Source organism: Toxoplasma gondii, chromosome V, assembly GCF_000006565.2.
Source record: "Toxoplasma gondii ME49 chromosome V, whole genome shotgun sequence".
In the NCBI taxonomy this organism is placed as follows: Eukaryota; Apicomplexa; class Conoidasida; order Eucoccidiorida; family Sarcocystidae; genus Toxoplasma; species Toxoplasma gondii.
In genome coordinates, this window is record NC_031472.1 from 368,541 (window position 1) to 385,612 (window position 17,072).

The 17,072-nt window shown below is 53.8% G+C and overlaps 2 protein-coding genes across 2 annotated transcripts; both read right to left on the reverse strand.

Moving 5' to 3' along the window:
* Positions 1-115: 115 nt before the first annotated feature.
* On the reverse strand, positions 116-6,559 carry TGME49_220430 (hypothetical protein). Its single transcript, XM_018779886.1, has 2 exons — positions 334-6,559; positions 116-250 (listed from the first exon to the last, which is right to left on the reverse strand). Exon 1 carries the CDS (start codon positions 5,707-5,709, stop codon positions 853-855), a length of 4,857 nt encoding a protein of 1,618 aa, XP_018637838.1. The 5' UTR covers positions 5,710-6,559; the 3' UTR covers positions 116-250; positions 334-852.
* A 1,270-nt stretch (positions 6,560-7,829) lies between these two features.
* Positions 7,830-15,098, reverse strand: TGME49_220440 (cyclin-dependent kinase regulatory subunit protein). Its single transcript, XM_002371527.2, has 4 exons — positions 12,355-15,098; positions 11,361-11,444; positions 10,458-10,540; positions 7,830-9,831 (listed from the first exon to the last, which is right to left on the reverse strand). Exons 1-4 carry the CDS (start codon positions 13,742-13,744, stop codon positions 8,842-8,844), a joined length of 2,547 nt encoding a protein of 848 aa, XP_002371568.1. The 5' UTR covers positions 13,745-15,098; the 3' UTR covers positions 7,830-8,841.
* Between the last annotated feature and the right edge of the window lie 1,974 nt (positions 15,099-17,072).

Consider the following 17,072-nt stretch of genomic DNA (forward strand, 5'->3'; position numbering starts at 1 on the left):
CGAAGTGCGACAGAGCCTTCACTTCGCCCTGAACTCCATGCCGAATTTTCTAGTTCCCTATAAAAAACCTCGTCTCTAGTTTCACCTGCATGCTTAGCATCGCGAAATGCTTGTCTAAACTTCTGTCAACGACAGCTTATTCGTCAGTCTATCTGCAGTCTTCCCTAGTCTACGGACTCTGACGAAACGCTGAGATTTTGACAAATAGCAAGATGTAAAGCTCCGTGAAGGGAACGGACGCCAGGCACTGCTGCGACAAGCACTCTGCCCCCACTGATCTCTTTTTTTAGAAAAAAGATTCTGCTCCTTACCAGTGCACAAGTTTCAACATACCCTTCAAGTGTCGGTGCTGTGTTTGCGACTGGTTGTGATTTGGACAGTGGCACTTGTCAGTGGAGGGCAGTTTTTCCGAAGATACAGTCGAAAAAAGAAAGTCGAGTGCACGTCGTGCGCGAGAGCCTCAAGGCGAATTTTAGGGTGACAATACCTGTTTTCGAACTGTTCGTACACGATCTTCCATCCAGCACAAGAATTCTTCAAATCGATGAAGGCCCGTCTTCTGCAACACCCTACACTACTGTTCCGAATTGAAAAAGTCTTCTCCATCCCACGAAATCCACGCATCGTTTAAAAACAACCCTGGAGAAACTCTCTTACACGAAAAGCGCTCCCTTTAGACTCGCCTCGCTTCCAGGACTCACTCGATGTACGAGTGTCTCTACACCGTATACGCACGCACGCTGTCACCAGGTGCAAATATGCATGTGCACCTGTGCCCAGACGCGTGTACGCGAGACGGAGCTCTACGTGACCTCGCGCTCTTGGAAACGCTACAAAGACCCTGGTCGGATTTCACTTGGGATACACAGAACTCTTCCTGTTCCTCAGCGCTCGACGCGGGCTACATCGTCCACTCCCTCCGTCCGCTCGCTCCTCGACACCCCCCTCCTTCGGCTGTTCACTCTCGGGTCCTGGCAAGCGCACGTCGTCCCCGACTTCTTCCAAATCGTCGTCGTCCTCCAGCTCCCCGCCGCTGCTGTCGACAGGGTGTGTCACGAGGTGTATGTACAGCCGGTCGAGAATGACCCCAACGCCTTCCTCTTCGCCCTCGACCCACTGGGCTCCCCAACGCTGAGACACGAGGCGGCAGAGTTCCGGTCGAGCCGAGTTTTTCCGTCTTCTTCGTCGCGCCTCTGCAGTCAAGTCCTGGAGGCCTTCTTCCTCTTCCTCGACGATCTGGTCCCCGAAGAACTTGGGCAAGCGAACATGCGTCGTGAGCATCAGCGTCAGCGCCGCCGCTATCACATAGTACCCGCACGCGAACATGGCCGCAGCCACTGCCTCTGCCGAGCACGCGTCGTCACCGCTTGTCACAGCAGGTAGCCCGGCGCCCACCGGTTGCTCCGGTGTACGCACACTCGGGCCAGCAGCCGAGCCGTCAGCGCCGAGCACGGAGTCGAGTGAGGGAGCGGAGGACGTATCGTCAGTCGAGAAAATGTCGGGAAAGTCCCACCAAGAAGGGAGCCGGAACAGCAGCTGAACGGCGAGAATGGCCAGACCAGCCCCCGCTCGGACGCACGCAGAGGCCGCCCCTGCCGCGCCTCCGCGAACACCCGTGTGGAACCCCTGGAGGGGGAGAAGGGCGACGGTGAAGGCCGGAGCGAAGCTGCACCAGGAGAAGACAACTTCGTAGAGAAGCGACGCGGTCTTCGACGCCGAGATGGGAGGAATCGACGGGAAGCGCTGGCTGAGTGTGGTGAGTGTCAAGGCAATCCCGAAACTCATGAAGCCACAGATGATGCCGCCCACCATCTGCAGCGGCTTCGGGGGCAAAAGAGAGAGCAGGAAGACGGGGAGAATCGCAGTGAGGACGCGCACCAACATCACGGGAATGCTCAAATGGAACAGACGCAGCTGCGGCTCAATGCTCGGCTCGAGACGAATCGCAGGATCCGCAGCGACGCCCGCCACGGGCGCGACAGGGATCCCATACCACGGGAGATCCAACGTCGTCAGCGGACCGAGAGTTGCCATCTGAGTCTGTCGAGAGGAAAACCCCAAACTTCCTCCGGTCGGCTGAACGACGGCCTTTTCCCCGTCTCGGAGGACGACACAGTCCAGCAAAAGAAACCGGAAAAAACCGCGAAGACACAAGGCCGCGCCGATAAAGGCCGCAGGTGCAGTGACACCCCAGAGCGACGTCACGCGCTTTGTCCCCAGGTACTGTCTGTACACCGGAAGCGACTTCTGCGCTGCTGACGCCACCGCGCAGAGGCACGAAAACTGCATGCAAGACCGTCTCGCACGCCAGGAACAGAACCAAAAGAAAGGAGCACGGAGGCAAGAAGTCAGGAACCTTCTATCGCTTCTTTCTGGAGGTTGCGGGTCCTCAACCGACGCCGAGACAGCCTCGCCTTCGTCTTCTCCGGACCCCGCGAGAAGAGGCGCTAACAGCTCGTTGGCAGGCGACGACGAGCTCCGTCGGGAGGCTCGCGAAGTCTCCAGACGAATTCGTCTCTGAACGTGAGGTTCCTGCGAGTCGGAGTTCAACTCTGAAGGCGAAGAAGACCCGGGCGACCGAATGCACGCCTCTGGAAAAGAAGTTTGTCCATGTTTGGACGAACTTCTCAGAGAGAGCGGTTTGGGGTTCGCTCCCGACTCCGGAGAACTCTGGATGTTGACCACCAAGTAGGTGGCGGAAGAGAAGCGAGAGTCGTCGCTCGGAGTGGGGTGTACCCTGCTAGACGGGCCGCTGGTGTGCAGCTCCGCTTCTTCATGCTGTCCAGATCGCAGAGCCTTCAGCAGAGAAGCGCGTTGCGAGAGGAAGTACGGATTTTCCGTGAGCACGCAGTCGGTGACAAGGACGAGAAGAAGGCACAGAGGCAGAGGAAACGAGGCGCCCAGACAGAACAAGGGGAAGGGCGCAATGGAGACTGCGGGAGCTGACGGCGCCAGTTTCGAGAGAGCTGCAGAGAGAACAACTGGCAGAAAAAAGTGAGCAGCCATCTGCACCGCCACCAGATACGCAATCGGGATGTACGGCGAAGAGGAGAAGGCAAACCGACTGCCAGCGCGGGGCGACTGCTGGCGCCGAAGCGCTCGGGAAAGAGGCGTGAACAGCCGAGAGAAAAACTTTTTCGCTGGCCGCCAGACCCCAGAAGGAAGCCTCCCTTCTCGCACGGGGGAAGCAGCCGAGAGAAGAGAAGAATCGAGCGCCTCAGGGTCCCTAGACACCCGACTTGCCAACGCTCCGTCCTCGTCTCTTGTCCTCGGCGAGCAAAGGGGACTCCCAGGAGACGCTGCCTCAGCAGGTGAAGACGACTCCGCCGCGGCGCTTCCCTCAGACTGCTTCGAGTGTATAGACAGCCGGAAGGCTGCCGCGGCCTCGAAGCAGATGCAGTGGGCAGCGACGAAGACTCCCCCGCAGGCGGCAGCAGCCATGGAGAAGAAGAAGAGAGCGAACAACGGGGCAGCGACAGTGGGCAGCCAGACAGAGGCGGAGAGCGAGAAGGACTTTAAGACATGGAAAGCTCGCGCGAAGAACACGAGAACTGCATGCATCAGAGAGACACCAAGGCCGCGCAAGGTCTCCCACGAAAAGGAAGGCGACAGTGAAGAGTCCGGCTTCTGAAATGTCTCTCTTCTTCTCAGCTCTCCAGGGGCCAGACTCGTGAGGGAATGGACAAGGAGAGGTGGCGAAAGGAGAGATGAAAAGTTTGCTGGAACCCTCACGCCTCGCGCACCAGATGCATCTGAAGAAAAGGGATTTTCTTCTCCATCCTCCTCTAGGATTGACATCCAAGAACTGCTGGCGGGTGAGCTGTTTGCCGACGCAGAAACAGCAGCCTCGCCTTCTCCAGCGTCTCCCATTTCCCCGCCTGCCTCTCGGACATCTTTTCGCGAGTCCCATCGCAAGCTCTCCACTACATCGAGCGGAAAACTGCTTTGTTTTGTCAGGTTTCCATCTTGCGCCTTCGTCGACTGAGGGAGACTCTCTACTTGTTTCGGCGTCTCTCGCGCGACTTTGTTGAAGGCCCCAGCCTGTCCCCGAGTTGCTCGAAGAATTGACGCCGAGACCTCAGAGCGAGACGCGTCTGTTTCCCGACTCGTGTCTGCTCTCTCTTTGCCCGCTTCGCCTGTCTGCGAGTCTGTCTCTGCTTGAAGGTCGACGAGCCTCATAAGGCCTGCCCTCCTCGCCCGCGCCAGAGACCCTGCAACTGCCGGCGCCTGCGGCCCGGAATTCTCAAGAGGGATTGCACTTCTAGCACTCAAGAGAGAAGCCGAGAGAGGAGAAGAGGAAGAAGGCTGTGGGGGATTTGAGAGATGTCCTGCAGGTTCCTTGTGAAAGATGCGCGCCGTGAGAAGAGCAGAGACAGTGAATGCGAGAGAGGAGAAAGCAAGCAGTTTGAGAGCTCTGGACAGCACCCAGCGTCGCCCCTTGGAGTCCGCAGCGCAGCCGAAGAAGAGACACCCGAGGGCCTGACAGACGAGGTGCCAGGCGATGAGGATGTCCTCTGCGACAGGCCATGAGGCGGGGAGGGGCGAGGCAGACGTCAGAAGCGCGGACATATCGAGGAGCGAAGTCACGAAGAACTCGGAAGACGGCGACTCTTGTAGCGACGCAGAGAGCGCAGACGCAGCCTCTTTCAAGGAAGACGAAGTGGACTCTTCAGGACGCGAAAGCCCGGGCGTTTGTCCTCGAGAAAAAAAGAGCGACGCCAGCGACCCTGGTTCCGTCTTCTTCTTCTCCTCCAGGATCCGTGGATCTGCATGCGTTTCTTTGGCGTTTTGGAAAGAAGAAACGCTCGCTTCCCCGTACTCCCCAGGACGCACGACCGGAGTGAAGCGATCTCCACTCGACACCCGCGGTGTGTTCCCTCTGATGTCTCCGACGCTTGACCCCACAGTGGAGAGATCGAGACCGGCAAAAGCGGATGCCAGAGAGGGACCCACAGAGAGACTCCCTCGCGCCTCGCTGTGCGTGGCGCCGCCGGAGCCCTCGGGCGCAGCGGCGCGTTCGACCTCTCCAGCAAACGGCTGCCCCGTTGTAAGCTCTGCGGCGTCTCTGCGGACGAGGAGAGAGAGAGATGCGATGTGGAGATGGACGGCAAAGACGGAGAGGAACGCTACGAGGAAGGAGAAGAAGCGAAGAGAGAAACCTGGAAGACTCGGCGCAAACGGAGAGGTCTGACGCGCAGAGGCGATTCGGTCCGCGGCCATACGCGTTGCCGCCAACAACTCATCCATACTCTCCGGATGACGGACAAGGTCGACGCCGCTCGCAGGTTCAGACTCGCTTCTTTCGCCGTGAGAAGCGCGAGAACCTGCGGCAGAAGACGACGGATGTGGAGAGGAGGAAGATGAAGAGGGAGGTGGAGAGGCAGAAGAAGAGGGAGGTGGAGAGGCAGAAGCACTGTGAGGATGAGAAGATACTGAGGAGAATGGTGGGCTGTTGGAGGCTGTGAGAGACGCCATACCAGGAGGAGATTCAGGAAGCGCGGTCTCGTTCCTTACAGAGTTGTCCTCGAAAACGAGGCCCACACCCGCGCCAGAGAAGGACAAATCTTTGGCGGGAGAAAAGTTCGGCTCCGAGGCAGGAAGGAGAAAGGTGTTTCCTCGCGCCGAGGTTGCTTCTAACGGGGGAGAAGCATGCCCCGCCGCAGAGTCTCTGTTGCGAGGCGGAGACCAGGGTCGATGGTCGACCTCCATTTTGGTGGAAAGCAGAATGCACAGTAAATTTCAGTCAAACAACTGTGGCGACCAGTGGCACCTACTTGAGTCCACAGGCCCAGGTGAGGAACCATTTGTCTGTAACTTGTCCCGTTGCATGTTCCGAAGTCCTGTGTATTTTCCGATGACTGCATGTGTCTTCATCGGTGCCAACGAGAGACCACCCAAATCGATTCCAGTAGACAGCTGCGTGCTCAGCAGCGCGCATATGCGAGACGGCTGGACCACGGAACTCTCGGCGAAGTAGAGGCAACTTTCTGGGGGCACCCCGATGTTTCTCACAGAGCAGAACAAACTCGACTGGAAGCACGACGCGGTCGCGAAAGCAGACTCGAACTTGGATCCGGAAAACGAAGTCCTCGACATCGGGTGTCTCAACAGAACACTGGCCGCTCAACGCTCGGTACCCTACGCCTTCCACAGGCAGAACGGTGGGTGCTGGCTTTTTGAGCGCCTTCAACGTTCGCTGAAAACCGGAACATCCTCCTCAGAGAGAACCTCATTCTTTACCGCTGCACATGCGTGTGACAGGTGTATAACCGCGAAGCTCACGCAGAGGGTAGCGCGTACCTGGTGGTGGAATGGAGGCGAATGTGGGCGCAGAGAGGGCAGATAAGGAGACACCAGACTCCCCTTCGCTGGGAAGAAGAAAAACAAAGTAAAGAGGGGTATCGAGGTCCCTCCAAAAAGAAACGACACAGATAGGAGGAACCTCGTCCCTGCAGCAGGAAAGATGGCCTGGCGAGCGCAGGTGGTCCTCACCACATTTCGACCGAAAAATGTGCAAAGGAGAGGGATTTTCTCCATGAAAAAACCACCTAAAAGACGGAAAGAAAACAGGAATGGGGATCTGTGCCAATACGAGGAGATGTTTCAATTCGCTCGTCGGCTTTTTCGTCAAAAAATCGCCGACGTGAGTTCCGTGGCACATGCAGACAAGCTGGACGCCAACACACACGCCGACCTTGTCTCGCAGGGCATTCTCGGCTGTTCGACTTTTTACCCGACAGAAAAAAGACAAACGCCTCGCTCGAACTAAAGTTGCAAGGCAGACAGAAGAGAGGCAGTGACGCAAGCAAACATGGGGACGTTTCTTGCAAATCCTGTGCTTCATTTAGAAGGTGCGAGCAACATTCCAGGAAAAACAACGCCCTTTCAGTTTCCGTTTATTCTGTGTGTTAAACCTTACCGTTTTTATCTTCGCTCCCATGCTGTGTAGTAAGCTACCAGGAAGGCATATTCAGTGACTAGTTTGAATGTAGCTTTTCCGATCTGATGTTCTAAGAAGTAAGGCCTGTACACAACGTCTCTGTGTAGGCAACGTAGGGAATAAATGAGGAGATGACCTTTTCATTCTGCAGACGAAACGGGGGCACCTGATCGAGAAGTGCGAAGGAGTACGTCACAAATACCACCACGAAGCAAACAGTGTCAGATATTTTGGGCAACTCGACCTTGAGGCTTCCTGGTGTGTCACAGAAGATAACTGCTGAGGAAGCCTCGCCTGACAACAGTTGAGTACGCGCCTCCCAACAAACAGCCTTTTTTTCTTCCCCGGCTTAGTTTCTGCACGCTTTCCGTGAAACAATCCTCGACATTCTGGTCGGAGGTAAAGCTACAGATTCAACTGAAGCAGGGTAACGCTGTTTGCAGCGCTGTGCAGCTTTCGGAGGAGCACACTGCAGTCGACAGCGCATTTCTCGCGTAGTTCTCTGCATTTGAAAGAGTGCTGGCAAAAAGCGTGAAAGGAGGAAACATGGTCCTTGAAACAAGAGTGTCACGAATGCGACGTTTGTGCGGATTTTCACGGGAAATGAGACAGTTGTTTCAGCGGAGAAAACCACGCCGCGTCCAGGGAGCCCCGTAAACGAGAGGGCTGCACATCGACAGATCTAGATGTCACTGCAGTGTTGAGGTTTCGAATGCTAAATTAGCCGGCTGTTTGCTTTTTAGGAGGTCACAATTCACGTTTCCTCTTTGGATTGACAGCGGCAAGGACCTTCCAAAAGCAGTTGCCTTTTACAAGATACAATGTTTCTTCAAAGGAGAGAATCGTGGGTATCGCTACCAAAAAAAGGTCAGGCTGTCCTCTCTTCTGACAGGAAGGCATAAACGAGCAGTCCGCCTGTCGCGGGAATCACATTGAAAACGTCCTCTCCCCGAAGTGACAAGGACATGAAATCGAAACATCTGGATGTCTTGATTGCAGACACTGACAGTAACCGTAGCAACGGCACCAATTCAGTATTTTTAAGAAGAGCAGATCGCCTTTACTTCTACCCATACATGGACACTTCTATCACCCTAGGGAAAAATTCCACTTGCAACCGTTCGACCTCCCAACTCGGGATTTGTGCGTTCCTTTCGCAACCGAGAGCAGCGCCTGAGAAATCCGGGTCTCTTCCACAGACTGCTCACTCGTCCTTTCGCATGCACAAGTATCGAAACGATTCCCACAAAAACGCAATTCCTCACCGAAAACTTTCGTAAGAGTCGTCGGGTGCGCCGCACCCGAGAACAAACGCGTCTCACTCCCGCGTCCCCAAGAGAAGAAGGCGACTCACCCCTTGTCTCTCTTTTGCTTCAGACCGCAAATTCAAAAGAAAGTGTACACAACGCGCAGCACCCAGAAAGAGACAAAGGATCTGAGATCCACATCTTTGTAGTTTCAGTGATCTGCGATTGACCCCTCCACACGGTCCTTTCGTTACCCGCGACGCTGACCCCAGACACACTTTTTCGAGGCTCAGACGCCCTCGACACGCAGGCTTCTCGCGTGCTAGCAAAGTACAGTTGAAACCTTCTTAACCGACAGCGAGTGAGCTCTTTATCTGCGTCTATTGGTTTCAAATACAGACAGACGCCACTTAGTGAAAAGCCGTGCTTCCCTTCCCGTTGTTTTTGTCCCCGGTGCTCGTCGAATCTCGCAGCCCGAGATGGGACCAATGCAGTGTTTGAGTTCGCGAGCACAGCCGATCCAACGTCGAGAGACTTGACGGCGAAGCTCCTAGTCACAGCTCAATCTCAGAAGCGGACCCTGGATTGAAAAGGCGTGACGACAAAAGCAACGCGCCACCGATTCTGGATACATTTCTTATCGCTGGGACGCCCTCACGACGGACTGGTCCCCTCCCCTGCAACTCGAGCCCGTCGAGGTCTCTTGGGATGTTTCTCGTGCCCCGAAATCCCAGATTTCTTCTGTTCATAAACTCGCCTTCGACCGCGCGCACAGCTGCTCTGCCCCGAGTTCCTTTCTCCCTCCTTTTCCGCGAAAACTTGCTTCCCAGCTACGCAGCTGCGTCTGCTGCAGGCGGTCTCGCACCTCTGAGCTTTACAGACACCCGAGCCTGCCTTCGCTGGGACCTTCTCCACGCCACACACCTGCGGCGCACCTTTCCTTTTTCGACATGCGCGCGGCCCGGCACTCCCGCGACTCTGGACGCAGGACCTCTGTCGCGCAACTTCTTCGGATACCTGTTCTGGAGGTTTTCCTTTCTCGTCTTCACTTTCAGAGCGACAACACTCTCCCGGATCTGATGCGCCGCACGCGCTCTCCCTTTCGCGAGTGGGTGCCTCCTGTGCGCTTTCAACAGATGGACATGGACCGTCTTTTCGGACGGCCTGCGACCGAATTTCCGCGGAAGGCTGACGCCTCGAGTGTACAGAAGATACCTGAGCGCCGTCGCTGCTGCTTCCTTCGCTTGCAGAATTCGCGACTCCCAACTGAGACACGACCGCCACTTTGTCTGCTTCCTCTTGCAGCCGGGAGACCCCCCCAGGGCCAGCCGCAGCCTCGAGAACCGCCTTCCCGGCTCTCTGTCGAAACGGCTTTTCCTGCGTATCTTCTGTTGGCCTTTCCGGGACGCGACGCTGCTGCTCTTCCGCAGAGTCGCAACGTTCGACAGATAACACAGGACCTAGGCATGATGCCTCGCGGGCGGATGCTTCAGAGAGAGCAATCCCCGATTTCTGCTCTTCGTCGTCCAGTCTCGTAGGCGGTGCTGCGGTATCTGCGACGTCTGCAGAGCGCCGCGAACTCCTGGAAGTCTTGACAAGGCGAGAAGATTCGTCGAAGTCCGAGTCATCGGAGTCCACCGAAATCTGTGCATGGAAACGCAACACGAGAGACATACAGTAGGTACAGAACAAAGTCAAACAGAGTACCTCTAGGTCAGGTCCCAGAATCTCTTCGCAGTTTCGTAAAAAAGTAAAATGTTTGATAAACCCATTCGAATACATGCACACAAACCAGTCTATAGTCATGAGCCATCCACCTCTATCTTTATCTCTATCTATCTCTCTTTCTACCTATAGGTATGTATCGATCTCTCTTTCTTCCTATAGATATCTGCCCATCTATCCTTCACTCTTTCTTCTTATTTTAGCTAGCTAGCTATCCATCTACATGTCAGTTTACATAGCACTCTATCTCCCTTTGTTTCTTATTTCTACGTATGTACACGAACAAGTGTCCTCGGGATTCTCCGAGGAGATCGTATCTCGGCATGTGAAAAACAGACTGTGCATTCGGAATCTATTTTATTACAGATCTACGCAGAGAAATGCGATGAGGCCGGCAAAAAGGTCAGCTGCCGCGTGCTCCGCGCAGTGCACTCGGGCGGACAACTGATGTGTATGAACGTGAGACCGCGATTTCAAGAAATAACGATGCACTGAGAACCTTGAAGTGCCTTCACCATTTCTCCTGTTTCTCATCGTCAGCCTACTTCGTCACCCTCTCCAGGCGCGCCATCTCGCTTCTCATCCTCGACCGTTGGAGGCCTGCGCAGAATGAGTTCTCTGAGACGGCCTGAACAACCGAAAAAAGAAAAACGAAGACACGGGCAGGAAGCGCAGCGATTCTCCGAGACTGGAGAGGAGCCTTCCTAAAATGGCACTCTGTAAAGCGCCGAAGGCGACTGCCCCCCGAAACTTATTTTTTTTCTTCTCCACTTCCTCAGGCTCCATTTGAAGAAGACCCGCACACCAGCCTAGCACGGAAATCAGGCGAGAAGATGGATTAACTTGCTGCTGCCAAAAGGGTATTGAGACAACTTACGGAGAAGAAGGAAACCGTTTTCAGATGAGTGAAAGTACGAGGTGTTAAGTGCGAGGAGAAGCGAGATAAACAACGAAAGCATCTTACTAGGTCGATTCTCGGTCTGTTACAAGGCACGAACAGAATAAACGCTCTGCCGAAGACACCGTCTGAAACTCTCACATTCGTGAGGTTCTTTGAGCTTGTCATCAAAGGTAAATGCACGGTCTTGAAATCCAGCACTTTCCTCCCTCTTCCCCACTGCACGGAGGTCTCGCCAGGAATCTCAAAAGTGATTTGAGATCCCCCTGACGGGAAGAAGAGAATGGTGTTTCAGAGTGGGGCCACAGAGCCGGGAAGGTCGTGTCTTGGATATCCAATCACGCGCCAACATAGATGCACAGCTGGATGAACCTGCTTGTATCTCAAGACTCTTTTTTCAGCACAGTTTGACGGGCTCCACACCACAGCTGAAGCAGTCGAAGCAGCGAGGAAAAGCTTTTTCTTCGAGAAACTGATTTTCTTTTTTCGAGAAAAGGAGTTTCTTGATCTCTTTTTCGCGTTCCCCTCCTCTTCCAGACCGCCTCCGTACCTTTGAAGCGCATGAAGTGCTGCCACCCCGGAGACAGGTCGATGCCTAGCTGGTAAATGAATTGCTCCTCACTCAGAAAGCCAGCTGAAGCCAGACAACAAACATGAGCGGCATCTCAAGAAAGTGTTCCAAAGTCCCACAAGAACTTTCTTCACAACAGACTTCGGGTCTTCTATAAAAGCATCGCTCTCGACACAGACCCTTTTTCTGACCACCGTGTTACATCCAGAGATACGCACATCCATTTCTACTTCTGTACAAATAAACATAAAAATATATATAAATATCAAATATAATATATCTATATATATATGCTTATACATGCATATACTTAGCGCGAGCATAACCGTGTCTCTGTTTTTATGTACACGGGGTTGTTTCTCGTGGCTGTATGAATTTCGCGCACTCGCCACAAGGGGCGATACACGGGATTCGGACTCAGTTGAGGGGTCTGGAACACTGAATGCGTCCCGATTCGATTTGTGCCAACTCAACACAGGGGACAGCGAATCTCGTTTCCCCATTTGCCTCGCTGACTTCGACGGCTCTCTCTGCAACCTTACAGTCACACGGGGGCCATCACCTTTGAGACGCGATGCCTTTTATCAGCTTTTTCTCAGAGTGCAGACAACGACCTGGACTCCTAGTGTAGCTTCGTTTCTCTTGGGTTTCGAAGCCACTCGTTTCAGTGTCAGACGAGAACACAAAGCTCCACCCACATCGATTTGTTCGCGCCTTCTTTCACCTTCTTCCACGCGCATATCCACCGACAGACACATGCCTAGAGGCGAAGTGAAGTGGCTTTCGCATGCACATACACACGCAGCAATTCACGCAGAAGACGGTGCACACCTGTATCCAGAAAAAAACGGGACTTCGCACATACGTGAGACCTCGCCCAAACGCTGTGCACCTGCCTGTACACAACCGGTTCTTTGGCAGGCTTGTCGACTTCTCCAGAAGACTCGCTTGCGCTACGAGAAAAGAGCCTCACTTTTTGAGTGGTGCTTTGCCATTTCCTCGGCTGCCTTTCGAACCCCGCTGGAGAGGAGAACGTGGCGGTAAACGTATCGATCATCTTCGTATCGCGGGGAGTAATGGACTTCTCCAAATTGAGTCAGTTTCTTCGGGTACATGCGCAGATCGCCTCGAACGAAGGAACAGTTGATTTTCTTCCCCAGTCGCTCGTCAACCGGCACGAAGAGCGGCTTGTAGTTTGCTGCCACTCGCCGCTCTCTCTCTTGTTCTTCCGCCTCACTGTCGCACTCTTCTTCCTGGGGACTCGCGTCCTCCGTCTCTCCACAGCCTGCCGCTTTGGCAGACTCCCCATTCACTGTCGCTGCTGGGTCTCCAGTCTCTAGACACTCGGAGACGGCTCCGTGGGTCTCTGTTGCGCGCTCGTTCCGCACACACCCCATTCGTTCGTTCACTGCCTCTTCCTCCTGTGTGCCGCGCTCCAGAATGGAGACAGCTCCCGGGTCTTCTTGGCTTCGCTCGGCGTGCAACCGTGCTTTGAGGTACCGTCGCATGGTGTCTGTTTCCCCCTCATGAGCTGATGCGGGTGCGAAAGAGCACTTTTCTGGACCAAGTGCAGTTCGGGAGAAAGACCCGCTTCGGTCGCACCCTCCGTCTGTATGGGGAAGCCTACGCGAGTCTGCTGGGACGCGCAACAACTCTGGATTGCCTGCTGACGAAAAAAAATGGATTTGTCTCGGAGCCTCCCCCTCACACAAGGCCTCGACCCCCCGAGCCTCCCACCCCTGCTGTCTCTGAGCAGCGACCTTTGGAACCAAATCGCCTTCCCCAGTTTTTTTACACGACCCAGACGCCTGCCCAGAGTGAATCGCGCTGCGTGTTGCCGCTCGTCCACGATCTTTATCGCTCTTCGGATGTGTCTTCTCGTCTTCCTCGACATCTCGCGAGGAATCTCGCTCGTCCGGCAGTCCACAAAACGAGGAGTGAGTGTCTTCCTGCCTCCGGACTTCACTCGTAGCGCGAGCCTTATCTCCGGTGTACGTACACCTGGCGTCCCCCCAGTCGGAGGAGCAGGCCGCGGAAGTCGCTCCGTCGCAGTCGGCGGCCCAGAGACTTGTGCCAGTTTCTCTCTGAAGCTTCCACTCGGCAGCCACCCCCCGCTGAACGTTGCATGCTGGGTGGGAAGGGTTTCTCGACTCTACGGTAGGGAGTGACTCTCTGGGGAGTGAGTCCTTTCCCCAGATCAGCGCATTCTCCTTCAGCAGAGAAGCAGCTGCGTACCGAGGCACTGTGGTGAGGAGACACGCTAGCGACGACTGCGGAGATGGAAAGAGAGACTGGGAAGAAAGCTCGGGACCTGCTTCTTCGAGGGCGTCCGGCGCCGCTTGATCGCGGAGAGACACATCCATCTTCGCTGGTCGGGAAGGCCCGGCAAGACGAACCTGCTGTTCAGATCTTAAAGGCCTGTGCTGATCGGATCCGAGTCTCGGGTACGGAGAAAAAGTATGCGTCTCCTTGACAGGAAGACTACGCGGCCTGGTGGGTCATGGATCTGGTCTCGTCCGGTGGAGAAGACTCCAACAGAGGCGGGGAAGGACTCGACCTCGCCTAGATCTTACAATAGATCACTTCCGGTACACTATAAATCGTGGAAAGAAGAGATTAACAGTTTGATGATGCCTTCGGACCGTCGCAGCTACGCAGCTCTCGCGTTCGGTCGCGGGTTCTCCCCCGTTCCCGCCTTCAAGGCTTCCACTCTCCTGTTGACGCCGTGTTGGAGTCTCCCCTGGTGCCGGAATCGTCAGACAAGAAGCGCTTCGCCGACTTGTCGCAAACGCGGAACTCTGGACTTTTTCATAGTGTGCGCTGGACTCGAAGAATCGTGTCTTGTCTCGGAAACCTCCGAGAAAAATCGGTGGCGCCGCAGATTCCAGATGTGTTCCACAGAAGTCATGGTTCGTGCTGACAGAACTCATGGAGTTCCGTGGCTTGGTGTTGAGGTGTATGTACACCTCGTGGCTCAGCCAGGAAGCCACGAGCGGAGACGGAAAATGCGGCTGGAGTCGAAAATTCGGCGGCAGATTCGGGGCAAAGAAGGCCCGCCCGCCCCTTCGCTTCCTTTCGAGTTGTTTCTCTTAGTCTCTTTTTTCGTCTGGAAACACGAAAAGGCCTTTCCGTTGGCGTTTCTCGACGTACATCTCGAATTTGTCGGGTAGAAAACGACCGAAGACACATAACCCCTCCAAGCGGCAACCATGCCGGGTTATAACAGAGATACTCCAGCTGGCGTGTCGGCTGGAATTCGTGGAGAGAGACGAAGAACTTGGAAGTTTCCTTCCTAATGGTCGTCTGTACAGAGGACTTTGAAAATGGAAAAACGCGAAACGAAGTGGTGCATTGGGCGGTGCACTAGAAGCTTGCCCCAATACTGTCGTGCACATTCGCCTGTGTCTTGACAAGGTAGGAGGGTTTCCCTAACAGGGCTGAGGCGTCTGTGTTCGCGGAGAAACGGCGGAGCAAACGCCAGTCACGTTCAGTTTCTCCCGAAAGTCTCGTGATAGAATGGACTTTCCGTACGTAGGAAACAGTGGATTGTTCATGGATCCGCAACATCAAGTCGGGGGTCACAGCGTGTGCAAGCGCTGCCGACTTCTTGGCTTTTTCACAGAAGCCAGCCGGCTAAATTCCTTTTACATTTGCAGATGCACACGCACCAGGTCGCCACCACATCCCACTCGGGTGCACACACACCATAATACCGAGAAGACGCGAGGAAATGCGAAAAACAAGACAGAGGAGGCGAGACAAAATACCCGGCGGGGGACAGCTGGGGTATGTGCATGAAAAAGACAAGACCCACACATCTCGTCAGCGGGAGGCCTTCAGGGCTGCTTTTGTCTCAGGTAAATCGAATTTCCTGGGGAAAAAGAAGCTGCAAGTGCTACCGAGTTTCTCCACGAAAAACAAAAGGGCCAACAAGATGGTTTTAGGAGGAATAATAGAGGAATAATACAGCAACACTCCCTCAGATTCTTTTTCATTTCATGCAACAAACTCACGCTTTAATTCCATCCCCGGCGTCCGCTTGTATTCGCTCCTGCGAGTTCACATGCTTTCAACTGCACTTCACAGAACATTTCATTTATAAAGCATTTCGTTTGAAAAGGTAGGATTAGTGCATCCTTCAGCGAGAAAGTGTGAATGCTTGAGAAAGAGTGAAGTGCAGCACACCTAGATCCACCGCGAGGAAACAGTGCCCTAATGAATTCAGAATCTGAGAAACAACTCTCGAGCGTCGACTCAAGTAAGGCTCGGTTTTCTGCAAGAGACAGAGCAACTGTCGCACTCAGGAAAAGCCAAGAAAGGGAGGGAAAACTTTCGGGAGAACCCGGGCAGAGCGGAGAAGCCTGTCAACTGGAAAAAAAGGAAAAAGGAAGAACCAGTTGAAAACTGTCTCAGTGTGTATGCTTAATGAACTCAGCATGATGATCATGAAATGGCTTTTTATCCCTGCACGTGTAGACATGGACTTCGTGTGAAACATCTTCTCTCTCTTTTCTTCGAGATCATCGACTATAACGGTATGCTCTGAATGCACCCGTACAAAGTGTAAACCAAGGAGTCCTTAACTTAAACTGAGCGGTCAAGTAGGTACAAACCGCACAAGGATGTTATATCGACCTGCGCATCTACAGCTCAACCCTATATTTCTGACCAACATTATTATTATCAGGTTTGATTTTCTGAACCGGCTAATTTAAATTCGTGACGCACTTTCGTCGTTTTTAGAAGTCTAGTAATGTTGGTCAAGTTCCTTGTATCCCTTGAGCTCTCGGCGTTCTTAGGATCAGACCAGAAGAGTTCGCACTGTTGGACGACAGATCCCATCGAGATCCAAAAAGACACGCCTGAGCCGAAGGGGAAACCTGGCGATCTAGCTTTTGTGCGACGGTTGGAGTACTTTCCCAACAACCCTCCAGGGCTAGGTGTTTCTTAAAAACGATTTCGTTTCCCAGCTTTTTAATAAACTAGATAAGAGGGGGGAAGGGAGTGCATACAAAAACTAGTCATAACACACCCCTTGCCGTGTACCGAAACGACATTATGATTTCACTTTGGTGTGTACAGGAAATCGAAACCACCCACGGGCATTCTTCTGCCTTCCGACCGTCACAATGTAGCAGTTTACCTGCTGCTGCCAAGATTACAAACTACACTTTTTCTACAGCTGCCTTTGCCCTAAACGCCGTAACACGCCCTACAGAGGCGTTTTCCGCAGGCGTGTGAAGCTGGATATATAGGTATAAATTACAGTACACGGTCTAGCTGCAACCTCCATTTTTCTGATGTTCCTCAATGTGTCAAAGAGGATAACGATTCCATATCAGCTGGTAAAGAACATCAAACCTGCTTCCCCTTAACTGATATCAATGCCTCGGATCGAATCGAGATGGAGAGGGTTTTGCAAAGAAGATTCTAGACGCGAACGCAGATATCTACGACGTTGTTTGCACAAAAATGTTCCCGTACTTCCTGAGAAGCGAGTTGCTGATGTTGCTGAGGTGACTTGGGCACCTCTGTGTATTGGGTACGGGTGCCCCGCGTCCACCACCGAAAACAGGATTTATGGATCGGATCTTTTTTTTTGTGGCTTCAGGACGTGTGCTGGAAAACATTTCACCGCAGTGCATCTGGCAGTGAAAGCTGGATTCGGTAGAGTTGCTTTTGTTGCGATCA